This window comes from Strigops habroptila, chromosome 11, assembly GCF_004027225.2.
Source record: "Strigops habroptila isolate Jane chromosome 11, bStrHab1.2.pri, whole genome shotgun sequence".
Taxonomy (NCBI): Eukaryota; Metazoa; Chordata; class Aves; order Psittaciformes; family Psittacidae; genus Strigops; species Strigops habroptila.
In genome coordinates this window covers 11,179,846-11,199,132 of record NC_046360.1, presented here as the reverse complement: position 1 = coordinate 11,199,132, position 19,287 = coordinate 11,179,846, and the positions used below count along the sequence as shown (strand labels likewise).

General features: G+C 44.4%; 2 protein-coding genes across 4 annotated transcripts in view; one reads left to right on the top strand and one right to left on the bottom strand.

Moving 5' to 3' along the window:
• The window catches only part of C11H12orf43 (chromosome 11 C12orf43 homolog), a 32,680-nt gene that overhangs the window by 6,065 nt on the left and 7,328 nt on the right, over positions 1 to 19,287 (bottom strand). Inside the window, exons 8-9 of one of the 3 annotated variants that reach the window (XR_003993622.1) lie at positions 13,083 to 13,242; positions 92 to 211 (exon numbers count right to left, since the gene is read on the bottom strand). The gene's annotated coding sequence lies outside the window, so the exon portion shown is untranslated. The other 2 variants (XR_003993623.1, XR_003993624.1) reach the window with 2 other exon arrangements.
• Positions 1,565 to 18,109, top strand: HNF1A (HNF1 homeobox A). Its single transcript, XM_030500410.1, has 10 exons — positions 1,565 to 2,179; positions 9,078 to 9,277; positions 10,658 to 10,844; positions 11,163 to 11,401; positions 12,197 to 12,354; positions 14,122 to 14,323; positions 15,603 to 15,794; positions 16,068 to 16,189; positions 16,485 to 16,626; positions 17,209 to 18,109. The coding sequence occupies exons 1-10, from the start codon at positions 1,854 to 1,856 to the stop codon at positions 17,334 to 17,336; spliced, it is 1,896 nt and encodes a 631-aa protein (XP_030356270.1). The 5' UTR covers positions 1,565 to 1,853; the 3' UTR covers positions 17,337 to 18,109.

Here is a 19,287-nt window from a genome sequence, read left to right as displayed (position 1 = left end):
GATAGGAATGCCAAAAAAAAGCTCACCGTTCTTTAAATACTCAAAAAACATCTTTAGAAGCTAAATTAACGTTCACATGAAAATTTCTTACATTAAACGTTTTTACATGGACTCCAAATTGTTCCTTCTTTTTAGCCACACAAAGTCTTCTGTATCCATCTGAGCCTTTTTGAACTCACTGTAGGGAGGTGAGCTGGTACTTGGATGCCATCTGAAATGAAAGCTAACAGTTAACAACAGCCCTGCTTGGAGGGGTCAGCTTGCTGTGCCTGGAGGGAGGAGGGGGTCCAATCTGCAAAGAAGCTTTGTCCTCCAGCTGCTGACTTAGCATGTTGTCACAGGAGCCTGGAGCATGGCTAGTGGTGCTCACAAAGGGAAAACGGGGGCCAAGGTCACTCTGCAGCATTGTCTTGAGACATTACCCAGCTTGGGGACAGTCCTACTAGGGTCTTAGCTTAGGCTTGATGGATGTGTATCGAGAAGGATGGGAAACCTTCACTGAGACAACAGCTTTAAAAGAAAAGCAATCATTTGCATGAGATGCTTGTGTGCCAAGTCCACGTGTGCACATCAAGTTTTCCCTAATGTAGCCACGCAAAGTAGATAAATTCATTCATATATTTTCAGACAGACAGAAAGAAAATTCAGAAAAGACAATTTAGTCATAAGGACTCCCCGAGAACTGCACTAAACAATTCCAGCTGAGCTAGCAAGAATGTGTTAAGAAGTCATCCAAAGGTGGGCACAGAACCTTAGAGCAGGGCTGGTATCAAGAAGGGATGGAGGTAGATAATAAATGGGAACCACAAGCCAGAGCACTCCTCAAAAGAAGGAGGGCAATTGATAGGGCAGGGACTTTCAGCATGAACCGACACCCAGGGCTATTCCTTATCAAATGCTTGAATCACAAGCTCAGTGGGGCAAGCCCCGTAATCCCCCAAATTATGTGGGTACACTGCTTCTGCTCATCAATTGAGCAATAAACACAGCAGGTTATAATCGAGGTACTTGTATTTGCATATCAAGATACCCAGCAAGCCATAGCCAGAAGTGAAAAAGTCATTTAACACTTGATGTTCTGCCACAGAATTCAGGTCTCTGCAGCATCCTGTCAGTCTTGGGAATATTCATATAAACACAGTGGTCACACTTCTGTGCTGGGGGGATGCACAAAGGCCAATGAAGCTGCCAGCTTGGCTTTCTCTCAGCACAAAGCCCTTGGCAGGGGCTGAGACTGGCTGAACCTCACCCTTGCTAGAGCTTTGAGTGGGCTCTACCATCTTCCAATGGCAGCACCTTCTCCTGAACCACAGGCAGCCAAAAGCGCCTATTCCTTTTGGGTACACCACCTCCTTCCTTCCCTAAAACTTATGGGGCCACAAACAGGTCACATTTCTCCAGCCTCATTTTCCTAGTTTTCTTTCCATAGCTTACTTTTCCATGCTGCCAACCTTCTATCCCTTCATTTTACTCTCCTCTCTTCTGCTTCCCTCCCTTTCCCCCTCCCCCTTTCTCTCTCTCTCTGTACTTTGAAAACTGCTGCGGCAGTGCTGAAGTCCAAAGTTCAGTAACTTGCTAAGTACACAGATAAATATGAACCTTGGAGAATTTACATTGCTCCAATGTAAACAGATAGCCAAGGGTCCCTTTATCAGCACTGGCTCAGGACAGTCGTGGGGGGTCTGAAGTGGCTCCATTTTGTATTTTGGGGTTTTTTGGGGGGTGTAGAGGTGGGAGGCTGCGCTGTGCCCACTCTCCTGACAGCCAGGCGCGTTACCTCAGGAACATGGTGTAGGGAAGCTGGAAGCAGGATAACCTGAAATTCAAATCCAAGGGACACCAGCCTGAAGACCATGGTCTCGAAGCTGAGTCATCTTCAAGTGGAGCTGCTGGGAGCACTGCTGGAGTCAGGACTAACCAAGGAGACCCTGATCAAGGCGCTGAGCGAAGTGGAACCCTACATGCTCCAGAGTGAAAGTCAGCGCGCTATCAATGCCCTCCAGACAGAGAAAGGGGAACTCTGTCCCGACATCCCCAATGGAATGGGGGAGTCCAGGTTATCCGAAGATGAAACCTCTGATGACGGGGAGGAATTTACCCCTCCAATAATGAAGGAGCTGGAAAACTTGAGCCCTGAGGAGGCTGCTCACCAGAAGGCTGTGGTGGAAAGACTATTACAGTAAGGACAGATTTGCTGCTCCTCTTTGCCGCTTTCTTACGCTCTCCCTCTAAATCTCTTTTCCTTTCCCCTTGCGCTTAATGTCCCTGGTATTCACAGTTGATCTAGCTGCATGGAGGCAGTCTTCATCCCTGCCAGGACTAGCAGCCTCGCAACACCCCCACATTCTTTATAAATACTCAAACTTTCCTTTCATCTTACTTTAAATGCATGAAAGGAGCCACAGAGCCTGAATATGTATTTGATGTGCTTATATCATCAGGCTTCAGAATAGTCTGAGGCCTGAATAACTTGCATCTCTCTGACTGAATGGTAGGTTTTAGGATTTAAATTTTTAAGAGGATTCACAATGTCAGTCATCAGGAAACTCTTAACTGTCATGGTCACTCTTAACTGGAGCTAGATTTGCCGGAGTATGTACAGTAAAGTAAAGCAGTGATGTTTCCCTGCTCTATTTAATGAAATTAATATTGTTCGTTTCACTAGGTTTTGCAATAGATTATTGGCCAAAGACAAACCAAGAGAACTTGTTCTTGTCATTGTTGTGAGTGCAAAGTTCTCCTGACTTCAGCGGACTTTTCTTGTAGAAAGAGCACACACCAAATACATGCAGAGGTTAAAACTCGAGCAGAATACTCTGCTTCTACCATCCACAGCCTGTCACAACTACAAAGTACATCCACAGCATCAATGACAGGTCTTACTGCCACGCAAATTTTCCTTTGCATACAAGCATTTCTGAGATCAAAATACAATAAGCCTGGACCGATAAGCCTCACAATAGACTCTGAAAAACATTCACCAGGATTCCCATTTGGGATTCCTGCTAAGATCCAATTCCCATGGATGACCTAAGAGGTTTGTCCAAGCAAGGATCAGGTCCATCCAACCCATCTATCACAACAGAACCAGATTCTTGCCCATCTGTTTCGTGGGTATTTTGAAATGACGAGCTGAAGACAACAATAAGCAGTAACGTCCTGCACTTAGAATCTGCACTAAAACTAAAACCCATCTAGAGAGTTTCTCAGGCTTTCTGACCACTCCCTTTCACATGTAAAGGAACTTAACAGAAAATGCAACAACAAGAAGCAAACATCAAGTCCCACCACAAAAAGCCAGAAGAGTTAGCATTCACTGTAAATACTTAGGAGAAGAAAGCGCCCTGGCAGACTGGGAGTTGATGACTCTGCAGTAGTACCCAAGAGAGGAAAATCCACTGGATCAGCTCTTACCTGGGTGGGGAAAACATTGCCAAATTTTCCATCTTCTTTCTGGCCCAGTACATGTCTCATCTCTTCCCCACTTCCAGCTGTGTCACATCTTTTCATTTCCTCTGTTCTCTTTACCTCTTTACCATTCTTTTTACGTGTTTCCCTTCTCTCTTCACCTTTGTCTCTGCTGCTATTCCTCCCATTTTGTTTTCTTCTTGGCTAATTCTCTCTCTCCCTTCCCCTCTTTTTCTTCCTCTCATTCTTGTCTCCTTCTCATCTTCCTGAGTCTGCGTACAGGTCTTGGGGTAGTTTGAGCCCAGTGGCACCGGGCGGGCCCTGGCTAGTTACTAATTATCCAATGGCTTTATTATTTCTCTTTTGTCTTATAAATTTATAGATGAAAAGACCCTGATAAGCTTTTTGATCATTAACTTCTGATGGTTTATCAGGTATCTCTCCATTAAGGAAGCCATGGAAGGTGAAGAGCAGCACCTGGCTTTGTAATGAATGGGTGAAGCAGGACTGAAGTGCCATCCGCTGTGGTCTAAGAACAGACACGCGAATGGAGGGAATTCCTTCCTGCCACCCTCACCAGCATGAATCCTGGTTTCTGATCCTCCCTGCCTCTTTAGGAGCTTGCTGCCAGTCTTTCCTGTGCTTATTACCAGCCTCACCACATCAGTCTTACCTCTCTTGCAAATCTGTGCTAGTAATGCTTTCCGATGAACAGTCTCACACCTCTCTCCATACAGTCACTTGAGCGGCATTGCCATTTTACAAATGGGAACTGAGGTACAGAGAGATTCTATGACCTATCTAAAACCCTAAGGTGGCACGGAGAGGACTGGGCAAGAACAAGGATCTCCAAAGCGTCATACTGGGTGTTAATTGCAAAGCTTTAGACTGAAACATCAGAGTTGTCTTTCCTCAGTCCCCTGTATCACAGGATAGAGCAATTCACTTCTGCAGTTGAGGACAGTATGAAGGGACTAGAAGCCTCAGTTTCAGAAAAAAAATATGAGTATACTTATGGAATAACATAACAGACCAAAATTAGTCAAGGTAAAATGAAAACAGTAGGAAGTCTGTATTGACAGGATTAAAATTTCTAGTCAAATATTAAAACAAAGCAACTGCATGTCTGAGAATCTGTTCAAAGCATCTGAACCACTATCAGGGTTCGACAACTTGTAAGCAGTTGTTACCTACTAATAAACTTTCTTTATTTCTTAAGAACAAACCTTTCCATTAATAGATGCCTAAAGGTAATGTCCTTAAAACAGTACTGTAAGCATTGTAAGACAGGCAGAACAGTCTACATTAGATAAAAGGCAGGCAGGCAAAAATCTCCATGCGCAGGAATTCCCAGTAAAAATTCAATGCTTATAAAGCTATTTCAGCATCTACACAAGGATTTAAAATCCAGAAACCAGATGGAAGCACTTCTACCCTCAGGCAGAAGCCTCTTTGGGCATTATTAACAATTCCTGGTTTAATGCTGTAGACCACGTTTTAACACAGAGATTGATTTGTGGGCAGCTATTAGCGATACAAGAAAGACTTTGTGGTAACTGCAGCCATTGCTTATAAAGTAGAAGTGTCCATTGATGGGCTTTCCAGGAGCTGGAAAGTCAAAAAATGACAACACCAAGAGACCACGTATGTCCTTACAGACAGGACCACTAAAGTTAAAACCACAGTTTGGAAAGCAGTAGTCAAAGCTGTGTAAAACAGGATGTAGAGAAGATACATCCACATGACTGAGTGAACTTGTGGGGATTGATCAGATTTTGTCCCTACAGGACAAAAAAATGCTAAAGGTAGTTCAGACAAAGGTTTTTCTAGTGAGGAATTAACAACATTTCATTCTGTCCTTCAATCTGTCTTGCTGATCTTCCATAGATTTACAGTTTGAATAAAAACATTCTTTCCATATCACTCCACACAGAAAACAAACTGCATCTATGATAAAGAATAAATAACTCAGTAGGGAGATAGAGCTGCGTGGAGTAATCCCCAGATATTCCCCAGAGAGAGGCTACCCTGGGGGAAGGGACAGATCATACTATCACAGGTACAGCAAATGGAGAGAGGTAGAGCAATAATCCACCTGTAGGGCAAGGGGTGAAATTCCATTAGGAAAGAGAGAAATTGAGATAAGCAATAGACTTCCCCTGGAGGCAGGGATAAAAGCATGTTTTCCATGAGGAAAAAAAAGAAAACAAAAGATAAAATGATAAAGGTTCAGTCTTTTCCTGCCCTTAGAATGGCTCTAGTTGGGGAATCCAGAGATGAAGCTGCCACACCCCTTTCATTTCCACATATAAACCAAGATGAGGCAAACCAGGCCAAGTTCAATAGAAAGGAACCCTGATGGGATGGTCTTACCTTCCCTGCTCTCTGCGTAGCCCGGCTCCAGGCTGTGCACTGCCATCAGTGAGGGTTGTCTAGCAGGCTCCACAGGAAAGGGCCAGAGGATGGTCCTGAGTACTTCTCTGAACCTCTGTTTAAGCAAGGTCTGGTCCAAAGCAGCAATTCAGAACCCACCTCAGGGAAATGAAGGCTTCTCTTGTCTGAGAATATGACAAGAGGGAAGAAGAAAAGGAGAAACAGAGAGAATGATGAAGAGGAGAGAAAAGAAAGGAACAAAAGAAAAAGAAAGAGAAAAGTTAGGAAGAGTGAAGGAGGGAGAAGGTCCCCTGAATGTTACATCTCCAGCCCTCTGGAATGGGTTTTCTTTAATGCTAACAACTTGATATTTACTTTCCATTTAAATTTGAGATGTTGCTATAAATTATCAACCAGCCTCTTGTTCCCTTTGAGTTTATAACTAACTACCTGGGTTACTTATTGTTCAGGTAACAAAAGGGAGGTGAAAACGCCCTTAAAAAGTGACCTCAGAACTAAGAAGCTGGTCTGGAGAGAGGACCCAGGCCCCTATGGTTGAGATGAGCCAGGGAGAGGGGCTACACTCAGATGGCAATAGGCAACTGACAGCAGGAGACCAAGACTTAGGAAGCATTTAAAACTAACTGTGTGAGAAGAATTTGGAGACAAGGATTAGACCTTGGAGAACAAGAAAGGAATGGGGAGACAGCTTGCATGTGGGGGGAAAAGGAAGCCAGCAGGTAGAGAACTGGCTTAGAGATGGAGGAGAGTTTTCGCAAGACAGACCCACTTCTGCAGTTCTGACTCATTGAACCAATTGAGATTTTAGTGCAACTACACACAGGGAAACTAGGGTTAGGGTGAAATCCTGCCCTCTGACAGCCAGTCAGTCTCACCGCCAGTGGAAGAGCAAAGGTTTCAACTTGTGACGTCTTAGTCAATGGTGAAAGCTCTGCAGGTGGAACTAGTATGTGGGCAATGGTTCAGGCAAGGGTTCAGCTGACCAACTGCCATCACCTGTACTACGATGTAGCCTTGGGCCTAAAGGAATTGCCACATTGATATTGCAGCCTTTGACAATGTACAGAGTAGCTAGGATTTCATATACCTTATTTCAACTGTCTTATGAAATCATGCTGTACTAAGGTTCCCCTGCACTGTTTTGCCTCACAAAGCTTCCTGCTTTGTCTCAAAAGAAGACAGAAAAAACACAGGGCTTTAACCATTGTGAGAACAGACTCATAAATACTTCCTGCCACAAAGAAGTGAGGACCTCAATAGGGGAGATGAAAGTAACTCATGATTGGGGTGCAGGAAGGAAATCAACATGCAACAGAGGTTTCCATCAGTGGCAACACAGTCCTTCCTCTTCCCATCTGAGCCAGAACTCAAATCTAAGAGACCTCAGGTTCCAAGTTGGAGCCTTTTCTCCTTTGTATAGGGACTTGTATGATGAATTCAGGATGCAGGTGCTGGCTAGGCTGTCACAAATACAAAGTGGGTAGATTGGTCCTTGGTTTGGATAGCAGGAGAAGAAAAAAGAACACCATGACTGCTAGGAAAGATAAGCTTTTTTAAGTTCAGCCTAATTCGAGGCTTTTGAAAGACAAAGATGGTTAAGGGAAGAAGCTAGAAGCCTTTATAACAAGCATCCCACCATAAAAGAGGAACAAATGTTCCTATTTTAAGCAAGCAGGTTCTTCAGAAGGCTGTAACTGACACTGTTTCTGTCACACTTTAACTGCAGCAGAGTTTGCTCCTTGGACTATCCAGCCACTGGGAGACAGGCAGCAGGGGAACAGAGATAAGGGTGTTTGTACTAAGAGAACAGGTGTGGACTTTGTCCTCTTTATCACTTTGCAGCCTCTGCTAACCTCCTGAGTCAACAAAGCAATGAGCAGTACAGTTGTTGCCTGTACAGTTGTTGCCTGTTGCTCACACCTATGTGTTCTTGTGACAGTTTCTGCACAATCCTATCTTTTTTTGCCCCGTTGCTCCTTTGATGCTGGTGTTGGATGTGTGTATTTCTACAGCATGCAAATCACTTCCACCAGACATTTCACGCACAAAGCACAAAAGGATGCTCTTTGTTAAAAATGAACCAGAGGCTTTTATGTAGAGATGCTCCTGCACTGTTTGGATCTAGACTGCCAGGTTTCACATCTTTAGTTTTACTGTGATTTTCAGCTCTGGCAAAATTAATACACACAAATAAAGTCACAGTCATGTTTTCTCTGTATTCCTTAGGAACCTTTATGGATATTCTAATTAGAGATCCTAAAAACCAGAGATTCATATTTACTATGAAATCCCAAATCAGATTAGATCCTCAAGTTTTATGAGCAGGTCTCAAATGGGTCTACTCCCTAAGCTGTTACCTCAAAGGAGGGTGGCAATTGTAGGAATTAATGGTTTGCCTCTTGTTCTTTATTGCATTTATAAGCTAGGAGTGGTTCTAGATGCGAATCAGTGTGTTTGAGTAACATAACAGATGTGCAAGAACATAATCCTGGATGGCTTGGTGTGAATATATGAATACATAGCTGTCACGTCACAGTATAATGAGAACCTGCTTTCTTTTCCTGAATCACTGCAAGGCAACCCAACCTGGACCAGAATCAGGGCATGAGCTGGGTTCAGCCTAATATCACAATGAATCTGTTCTGGAAAATTAAGTACACCTGCCTAAAGCACCTATGCTTTAAAGAAAGGGGGATAAGAGAAGAAAAGTCATGTAGGGCAATGAAAGAATGTGGTCAATTCTGGAAGAGATCTGTAGTCAGAAAACATCCAACTGAATACTGAAATGCAACATCACTTCCCTCCTCATACCATTTCTCACTAGCAGCAAAAGTGCTTTATATTCACATTACTTTCCAGCAGAGAGCTCCATTCAGTGCTCATGTCACTGGTCAGCACTTTCTGTCATTTACAGATGACAACTGACTAGACAGAACTGGGAAATTTCCTTGATAACCAAAGAGTCCCCTTCTAAGGTGAGATCCAAGTACCTACAGAGACAGTTTAAAGGAACCTAGTGCTACATCTTTTGCACTTCATCTCTAATACCATGCAGTTTTTACCCTGAATGCAGAGTCAAAACTGAACAAAGTACCACACTGAGGAACAGCTTTCCCTTATGCAGCCAGTTAACACTCTGGCCTCACCAAATGCAATGGTGACAACTGACATGCGAGGCACATCTCAGGAAGTAACAGTGCACTTCCTTGGAATCCAGGTTTGCCAAGTGCAGGCATTAGATCTCTCTCCTGAGAATTGTTTTCCGCTCCTTCCAGAGAGGATCCGTGGCGAGTAGCAAAGATGGTGAAATCCTACCTGCAGCAGCACAACATCCCTCAGCGTGAGGTGGTGGACACCACTGGCCTGAACCAGTCCCACCTCTCACAACACCTCAACAAGGGCACTCCCATGAAGACCCAAAAAAGGGCAGCCCTGTACACCTGGTATGTCCGCAAGCAGCGAGAGGTGGCCCAGCGTAAGTATGGCAACAACTGCTCTCCTGTCTCAGCTTCATAAAGGCCTCTGCTTTCCCTTGCTAATCCTTACTCCCTGTTTTTATCAAGGGAAAATGGGAAGAAAAGCCACTTTTAGCAGGAAGCTTAGAGAAGCCTACGTCAGCGTTCAGTGGTGAGGTGAACCAAAAGCACTCCCTCATGAAGCAGCCTGCAGTCACCCACCCCAGCCACTGTTTGGCTAAAGAGAAGCAAACTAATACTCTCCATTTGCCATTAGAGTTCTACACCCATCCTCAGGCTAAAGCGGTGTAATGGACAAATGAGAGAGGATTTCCGCCCAAGAGCTAAGCTTCTGCAATTTCAGCTAAAGCAACAGTTGCTCTAGCTGCAGAAAGCAGCAGGCTGCTATATTCACTGTGAAAAACTACTGTGGGCCATCACCTCAGGCCTTCTAAGCCCCTTCATTATAGGCACCCACTGGGGCCCATCACTGCAGTATGCATTTCTATATTCGCGAGCCTGTCTGGAATATGTCTGTCTTAATTTTGTATTGGTGGGTTGCAAGTAAAATTGAGACATTTGGCCTTTGGATGGTTTTGGAAGCAGGACTCCAGTCATGGGTCACAACAACCCGATGCAACACTACATAGAGGTAGGGAAGAGTGGCTGGAAAGCTGCCAGGAGGAAAAGGACCTGGGGGTGTTGGTCAACAGCCATCTGAATGTGAGCCAGCTTGTGCCCAGGTGGCCAAGAAGGCCAACAGCATCCTGGCTTGTATCAGAAATAGTGTGGCCAGTAGGACCAGGGAGGTGATCATCGCCGGGTACTCGGAACTGGTGATGCTGCACCTCGAACACTGTGTTCAGTTTTGGGCCCCTCACTACAAGGCCATTGAGCTGCTGGAGTGTGTCCAAAGAAGGGCAGCAAAGCTGGTGAAGGGTCTAGAGAACAAGTCCTCTTACGAGGACTGGCTGAGGGAACTGGGGTTATTTAGCCTGGAGAAAAGGACATGTAGATGTGGCACTTAGGGACATGGTTTAGTGGTGGACTTAGCAGTGCTGCGTTAATGGTTGGACTTGATCTTAAAGGTCTTCGCCAACCTAAACAATTCTACGACTATGCTTACTCTAAACTCAGCTGCACTTGCCTTCACTACTCCAAGGTGTGAGCAGAAGCACAATGCATGCAAGAGAAAGGACGGGTAAATGTCCTGCCAGGAACATCTTATCAGTTTTAGCAGATTATGGAACTTTATTTCCACCCCATTTCAATTTAACCCTCCGTCTTGAAGGAGATATTCTTCAAGCGTAAGCTTCGTTGGGCCTGACAGGCACCCAAATAGATGGAACTATTGGAAATGCTTCCAGAAAGCAAATTCCCTTGTCCCTTTGTGCCTGCAGAATTCACACATGCTGGGCAGGGTATCCTGACAGAGGAGCCCATGGGAGATGACCTGCCCACCAAGAAGGGAAGAAGAAACCGCTTTAAGTGGGGTCCTGCTTCACAACAGATCCTGTTCCAAGCTTATGAGAGGCAGAAAAACCCCAGCAAAGAAGAGAGAGAGGCACTGGTGGAAGAATGCAACAGGTAAAGATGGGCGTCTGGCTTTGAGAAAGAGAGGCAGAGCAGGCCCTTTCTCATCTTGATGTTTGGTAGTGCCTACGAGAGGCAGGCTAACGGTACAGCAGTGGATTTCACCACTGACACCAGCCACATCTGAATGAAATGCCACAACTGAGCATTCATTGTCCACAAAGGATCAGTAATGCCTCATTGTCTTGCTATACCTGGCAGGCTCCTTCCATGCAGTGTGCCAGACCACAGCCACTTTGGGGCTGTGCACTTACTCTGTCTCTCTGACTAAGCTTGGCTCAGCAAGGCTCTTCTTGTGCTTTTCCCCAACAGAGCAGAGTGTATTCAGAGAGGTGTTTCCCCTTCTCAGGCCCAGGGACTGGGCTCGAACCTGGTGACAGAGGTCAGAGTTTACAACTGGTTTGCCAATCGCAGGAAGGAGGAGGCTTTCCGGCACAAGCTGGCCATGGACACCTTCAGTGGACCACAGCCCACCTCTGCTCCCCCTCTAACTCCTCACAACTCTTCCTCCCTCCAGCCACCATCTGCTCTCTCACCCAGTAAAGTTCATGGTAAGAAACAACCAGAAGGAGATGTAAAAGAGGAATGGGTGAACCTCCCCAAACTCAAGTCATCAAAGCTATCTCCCAAGTCCACTCCTTCAGGAGGCAAATCTACAGATAATAAAACCAGACTTGCTACAAGGGAAGAGCACTGGTGACAGAGAGACCATGTCTCTGAGTGAGGAGAGCAGCTAGATTAGCAAGGCTGATGAAGTTTACTAACAAAACTCAACCAAATCTCCTCACTTACTCTGTGCCATGCTGCACTCCCTCCCAACTGGCAGGCAGTAATCCCCTTTCAAGGGGTCATCCACTGGCTGCAGTCTCAAGCCAGCTTTGTATCCTTTCACTCATATGTGGACCCCCTATTCTTTCCCATACATACCAAGCACCATCAGACTCTGAGTTTTCAGGCATCAGGAAAGATTGTTCTCCATCCAAGATGATCAGAGCTTTTTCAGCTTCTTAGGCCAGAGCTGGTAATTGCTCTCAGTCTGGGAAGAGATATCTCACTGAGACTCTCCTCTCTACGCCCACATCCAGAAGGGTGTTTTTTAGTTAACCTTGCTTGTTTCCTGCAGCACACACAGCCATACCTTAAAGTCAGTATTTGAGGAAGCAGTTGCGCCAAGTTAAAGAGAAAAGCCAGGGCATGGTGGCAAGAATGCCTGTTCTCCTGGTTCCCCTATTACCCACCTTGTCTCTGCCTCAAGCATCTACAGGCAAGAGCCTGCAAAGGAAACTGAATTTAGCACTTGTTAAATTGCCATTTGTGACAACCACTTTCCCTCCTGTTGTATGCAGGAGTGAGGTACAACCAGCAGCCAGCCAGCGAGGCAGAGTCCTCCAGCAGCAACCACCACGGGAACAGCTCCATGGTGACCACCCAAACCATCTTACATCAGGTTTCTCCCCCTGGACTGGAGCCCAGCCAGAACCTACTGAGCACAGACACTAAGCTGGTAAGTGATGTGTACTTAAGTTCTGTTGACTGGAGGACCTAAGGTCCTCCGCCTGTGGTCACAATATGGACTATTCAGAAGTAGTTTTTCCTAGAATACTATTAAAACCACCTTTTTATAGAGAATATTACATAGCCACTTTGCACTGACCATGTAACACAAGCAGTCCTGAGATACATGTGCCCTCTAGACTGCTGGTGAGAGCAGGTATTGCAGCATAAAACAAATATAGCCATCTCATTATGATCAGTCAAAACAGTCTATTCTGAAAAAACAGAGCTCAAGGTAGGACATAATTTCCTTCCTCCCAGGAAACCCTGTTCTCCTTTCCCAAATGAGATTCTCATCTCATCTCCAACTCCCATTTGAACTCTACACATCTCAAGACAGCTGACCAGACACCAATGGGATGAACAAAACAGAGACCTGTACTTACATCTATCTTACATGCAAACATTAAGCCAAACAGCCTGTACACAGCACATGTACTGGATATCTAGACTGTAGCAATCTGCCTTCCCAAGGCAAATCTCCTTTTGAGATTTGACTACACCTTTTCCCACATAAGTAGCAATGAAGTGCTAGAACTACCTGAGTGATCATTTTCAGTTTGCACATGTTCCCTTGCTTACAGGGAAATGGTAGAAGTTAGCATTAGTGCATACTGGCCTGAGGTAAAGTTAAGTTCACTATAAATGAGTATGATTTAAATCTCATCAGTCACTCACTTTGATGGCTTTCTGGCCTCCTCCTGAAGAAAACAAACGTCTTTCATGAGATGCTGAAAATCTTCTACAGCTGTCTTCCAAAACTGATATCAAGGTGACTTGTTCCACTGTTTAACCTGTTGGTCCTTACTCTTACTAAAGATTCCTTACAGCTTTTTATCTGAGAGGAGGAAAAAAAAAAAAGTATAATATAAAGCACTGAACTTTCTCTATCAACCAAATTATCAGAATGTTTTATTGCTGTTCCACAGAACTTCAACGACAGGTCTCTCAAAGGCCTTGCAAACTCAAAATCCCATTAAAGCACAGACATGGGGTACATGGTTCATTTTAGAGGCTGAGAAAACAATCAAGTTATTAAATTACTCAGTGACTCAAGGACAGACTGAATCAGCAAAACACACAAGCACAGAACAGTCCTGTTGTATCTAACAGGTACTCTTCCTCTCTAACAGCAGGGAACTGCCAGGTAATGTGGCCTGAAGAACTTCACGCATAAGAAAAAAGTCCAAGGAAATTTTTCAGCAACTCCTTTAAAATCTCAATCTGAAAACTCACTGCCCACTAAAACACTTGCTGGGAGAAAGGAAAATTACAGGCATTTCTCAGAGGAAAAGGTGAACAAGAAAAGAACTCCTGGATTCTGTGCTGAACTCTGCACAGAATTACAAATTACTGTGGAAAATTACCTGAGTCTTAATTTCTTTGAGCATCATCCTCTACCTTTAATTATAAAACAGAAGATAAACTTGCCCCATAGAGAATGCAGGGGGACTAATCTAGTTCTTGTTTGTAAAACCGTTCCCATTTCTTAAACGTGAAAGAACTAAACCAGCAAGGACTTACTCTTGGTTTTCCAACAGCTGACCTTTGCTAGTTAACTGATGAGCACAGGGAAACTGCAGGCAAGCAAATGTGAATGTGCAGTCTTTCTAACTCACAAGGGGTCAGGGCAGGCAGGCAGAGGGAGAAGGACGTTTACCCCAGCTTTGGGACTCAACCTGCTGAGATGGCATTTCCATGTTCCCCTTTCACGCAGGTCTCAGCTTCCGGAGGAACTCTCCCTCCTGTCAGCACCCTGACTGCCCTGCACAGCCTAGAGCAAAATCCACATCCTCTGAGCCAGCAAACTCAGAACCTGATCATGGCATCGCTGCCGGGTGTTATGGCAATTGGAGCTGGCGAGACCTCATCCCTAGCCCCAGCGTTCACCAACACAGGTGCCTCAACCCTGGTGATAGGTGAGTAGTGATCTGTAATGACTCTGGTTATCAGGATTCAAATAAAGAGCTATCCGTAATTTACAGAATTACCTGCCTCATTTTCAGAGACAAAGCCACAAAGCTGGCAGTGATACGCACCTGGGGAAACTGTCATGAACACTAAGGCTCTTCAGCAGCAGATGTTCCTTATTCATGTTAGAATTAAGTTACACACAAACCCACATCTTAAGAACAAAGGACTTTTGCAATCTATCCCTATGTCAATGTTTTGTTTTGCTGCTCTGCATCTTCCCAAATATAAATGTAATACTTCCCTAGAACTACGAAAATTGAAGTATGTTCATGGTGCTTGAACATCATGCTACAACATCCTGTTGTACTTCCCACAAAGAACAGCATATGCCTTTGGAATCCACAGCACTAATTACTCTTTTTTTTTTTAATTCTATTTTTCACTATGACAGCTTTTCTGGACCTGTAGGAGATTTCATTCCAAGACTAGTTTACTGCCAAAGCACATCTCATTAGATAAAGCAAAATAAAATGTATACTCTCCTCTTACACTTTCTTCCCAGGAAGAGGCCTTACTTTATTCCATGGTGGCAGCTGTGAACTAATTTCCATTTCCTCGTTTATACCCAAAATTATGATATAGATTCTAATTCTGTACAAGAAAAGAAAAACTGGAGATTCCCACAGAGTGGAAATGTCTCAGTGCTGGAGAGATTTGCTGATTTAGAGGAACAGGGTCTGGACAGTTGTGGGAAATGAGCAGTAATGTGTGAAACCTTCTACCTCTTTCTCACTGGTCCAAATTCCATAATTGGGCAGCCCAAGCAATATGAGCTTAAATTCCATTCCATGTGTCAGGACAGCTACAGCATAGTGTTCTCATAGCTTCATAAAGAGAACAAAATGAACTGGACATTGAGATGATGCTATGAGTTTACTTCTGAGCAAGGTCTTCCCAATGGAACTCCCTATCAGGTTATTGCTAAACTGGTAAAAGTGATCTATACTGGTACACAAGGATGTAGAAAGGAACAAACACTGGAAATCAGAGGTGGTTTTATGGTACCTGTCTGCATTGTACATTTTGCACACTTGCGCTTTGTTTTCAGATGCATGAAATCTATTCTGAATCACAGATAACAAACGGAACACCTGAAAAGCAGGATCTGAAATCATCCTGTGACAATAGGCCTGCAACAATGACTACTTCAGATTACCCTACTGCAGAGCTGCCACATTCCTCCCACAGTGTGTGATGCTACTGTCATCAGTGCTTGTTTTTCAGGCCTGGCCTCGACCCAGCCCCAGAGCGTACCCGTAATAAACAGCATGGGGAGCAGCCTCACTACCCTGCAGCCCGTCCAGTTCTCCCAGCAACTGCACCCATCCTACCAGCAGCCCCTCATGCAGCAAGTCCAGAGCCACATCAACCAGAGCCCCTTCATGGCTACCATGGCCCAGATACAGAACCCTCACGGTAGGAATGTGAGCTCATCTGCTCAAGCAAACAAGATAATACTCTGTTGTGGAGCACTTGCTGGGTCCTTGGGCTTGCAGCACTCTACTTTCCTCTTCTATTACTGTTGCTCTAATGATGACATTATTTTTCTATTGCATTCATCTCCCTGTTCCTCCACTCCCACTGTTTCACAGACAAAAGAGCAGGTCCAAATGCATGAGGAGAACTCAGCCAAACTAGTCTCATGCAAAGCTCCAGCATCCACATGATCTTGTTTTCTTTCATGCACAGCTCTCTACGGCCCCAAGTCTGAAGTGGCCCAATACACACATACAGGCCTCTTACCACAAACCATGGTGATAACAGATACAGCCAATCTCAGCGCCCTGACTAACCTGACACCAACCAAACAGGTAACAGCCTTTAGCACATGCCTTTGTTCTCCCACTTTAGAACTGTACCAGTCTGCAGGTAGCTCCTTGCTTGTCAGAGATGTTTTGCGTGTGTGGCCTATGTGATGCCAGTGGGATGATCTTTCTTATCTCCTCATCTTGCTGGTACCAGCAGCGATACTGGAGAAATTAGAGTAAGCCCTTCACTGCATCACCAAGAAGGATTTAATCTCCTTGGAAACAGCACCTGCTCACTCTCCTCTCCTGCTTGTTAGAACAGATGTAGAAACCAGGCACTTAACTTTCTTTTCTCTAGGCATTCACACCTGACTCGGAGACCCACACAGAGTCTGGGATGCACACACCAGTGTCCCAGGCCCCAACGATACATTTACAGAACCAAGACACAACCATCCAGCACCTTCAGCCAGGCCCTCGCCTCACCTCAAGCCCTGCTGGTAAGAGCGGCAGCCACTATCTTAAACCATGTGGTTTAAGTGTTCTTTTGCCAACACTGTAAAAGTCCAGTTAGAAAAAGGTAACTGGGGCTCATGGTTCTCTTAGAGGGCTCTAACAGTGTCTTGGGGGTGTGTGAATGCTGGTACAAGGAAAAAATTCAGAGTGCAGTCTGTGAAAGGCCAGACTGGAAATGGGACCCTTCTTCAGAATCTAGAGAGGAAACTAACCTCAAAAATACTGACAAAATCAGTGTCCATGAATATCCAGTCTTGTGGGCAGTTTTTAGGACTGAAAAGCCCAAGAACCCCTCATGAAGAGACTCCAGTTGGAGCTTCCCAGTTCTAAGGGAAGAACTAGGACATGAACAATTAACTAGAACCCTCAAAACTGAACTCCCTGAAGGCTGTCACTCTCAGTATTTTCAGGCTAGCTGTGGACCAAAGCTAGGTACGTAACAGCACACAAAGGAGGAGTTATGCCCCTATGCCAGGAGAGTTCAGTCATGTTGGAAATGTAAGTGTGCACACATAAGGGGACTGCAGTGAGAATCTGTCCTTAACTTTTGCCTGTGCCTTTGACAGTGTCCTCCAGCAGCTTGGTGCTGTACCAAAGCTCTGACTCCGCCAACAGCCACAGTCAGCTACTGCCATCCACTCACAATGTCATCGAGACCTTCATCTCCACGCAGATGGCATCCTCCACTCAGTAATCATGACAACTAGCTCAAGGGTTACTGCCATGACCAACCTGTCAGGTCCAACTCCAACTGTGTTTGCCATCACTGCCTTCCACGGGAAAGAAAGGCTGCTGCACTCAGCAGACCTCCAGCCCCCACTGCCTCACTCAAATCACTTACTCAGCTGCCTCCATAAGAGAAGATGTCTCAGGCTTAAGACAGAAGCCATGGGAAGATGATGCTGGCACTAAAATCCACTGCCTCCCAAAAAACCAAGCAAACCCAAACCCCAACAGCCAACCTAAAATGACCAGACATCCTGCCCCAGAAGGATTCAAGACAGGGATCTGAACGCAATATGGCAAAAATGCCAGGGCATGGATGGGACTTTCGCTATGATCAGCCTTCACCAAGCTGGGTATGTACAAACCTGCCAAGACCGGACTAAGCCATGTGGGAAACAGCAAAGCTGAGCTGCCAAAGAAGGGATGCTCTAAGGAAGCACCAATGGGAACTATGAGAAATAATAGTATCTCAGAGGCAAGAGTGAGAGAACCTGGTTCCTGACATTGCAGTGAAAATCATCATGAAACAGGTTCAGGAATGGCTTGACACAAACCTGTCAGTACGGGATCACTGACTACAAGCTACAAATCCTTTAATTAACTACAAAAATACCAAACATTCTCAGTTAAAAATGACCTGCTCTAAAATCATGCTATCCTAGTGGAAATGGCTTGGTTATTTTTGATATAGCTCTGCTTTGTTTTAAATGCAGAAATTAAAGTTTAACAGCAGCAAGGAGATTCCAGTTCTCTGCATTACCCGTGTGGATTCTCGTGTGTCTTGCTGAATGAGCTGAGGGTGGCATTCTCCACTGGTCCCTGACACTGCACACATGTCCCCATGCTCCACAAAGAGCAGTGGTTCCTTCAGTTGTTCTCTATAGAGATGTCAGCTTTGCTTTAAAGAACACAGTTCATTCTTAGCTTCTCTGTAGGCTAAATTCTGTAGTTCTTGATATGCAAATAATTACTATGGGGTCTAAGCGTCTTACTCGCACTAAGTTAAGGTTTTTAGCCCTGTAGATCTACTTGTATAATTCCTCTTCTAATTATTCTTCTCTATTTACTCTCAATGTTCACATCACTAATATGTTACTAGCCAGACATGAAAAAAAGCCTCAATTAATGTTTCTGTGTTTGTGACGAAAACAAAGCTATTCTTTCAACTGTGAGATGGATGAAACCCCTCAAGACTAGAATGTGCTCAAGACTCTTAAAGTTAAGAGAATTTCTAAAGAAAAAGCCCAACAGTGAAATCCTCAGTTATCATATCTGGAAATCTCAAAACTGAAGCTGTCAATTACAGTTTTTATTGATAAGAGCCCTTTCTAGATATCATCAGCCACCAAATACTAATTTCAGTAACTAGAGGAATTTTAGCCTAGAATTATTTCCTAATCTCCCACACGTGTCAGTTGCAAATACATAAAACTTCCAGTTAGCTTAAAAATAATCATGATAAAACAAGTCAAAAGTAATGTTTAGACCACTATGCATTTGAAACCCCAGGTGGTAGCTTCAGTATACTTAAGTTTTAACAAGTGACTTCTGCTGGCACATTCAGGCAGATTACAAGCCAATTTTCTACTTAGCTTTGCCATTTGTGTTTTCTTGACTAAGAAAACAGCAAGAAGCTTACAGTAGGAAAGAAAACATCTTGGGTTTTCCTATGCTCAAACAACAACTTCTATTTCGATTTCTCTAATCTGGCTTTCTGGTCTCCTGAATAGGGCCAGTAAATTATAGCTTCTGAAAACCAACAATCTCAAAAGCAGAAGTGTATTTATCCAATAAGAGGTCATTTCCTGAAATACCAGAACTGAAGTATAAACAGACTAAGAGCCATACTCAAAACTACCAAATCCCACTGTATTTCAGACAGACAGAACTCATAATCAGCTAAAATAAAGACTGAAACA

Excerpts from the sequence above, each read along its gene's own strand:
- HNF1A (XM_030500410.1), top strand. The coding sequence starts at position 1,854 with ATGGTCTCGAAGCTGAGTCATCTTCAAGTGGAGCTGCTGGGAGCACTG. Across the intron at positions 11,402-12,196 it reads CTCACCCAGTAAAGTTCATG|GAGTGAGGTACAACCAGCAG; the intron begins GTAAGAAACAAC and ends TGTTGTATGCAG. Across the intron at positions 15,795-16,067 it reads CCAGATACAGAACCCTCACG|CTCTCTACGGCCCCAAGTCT; the intron begins GTAGGAATGTGA and ends TTTCATGCACAG.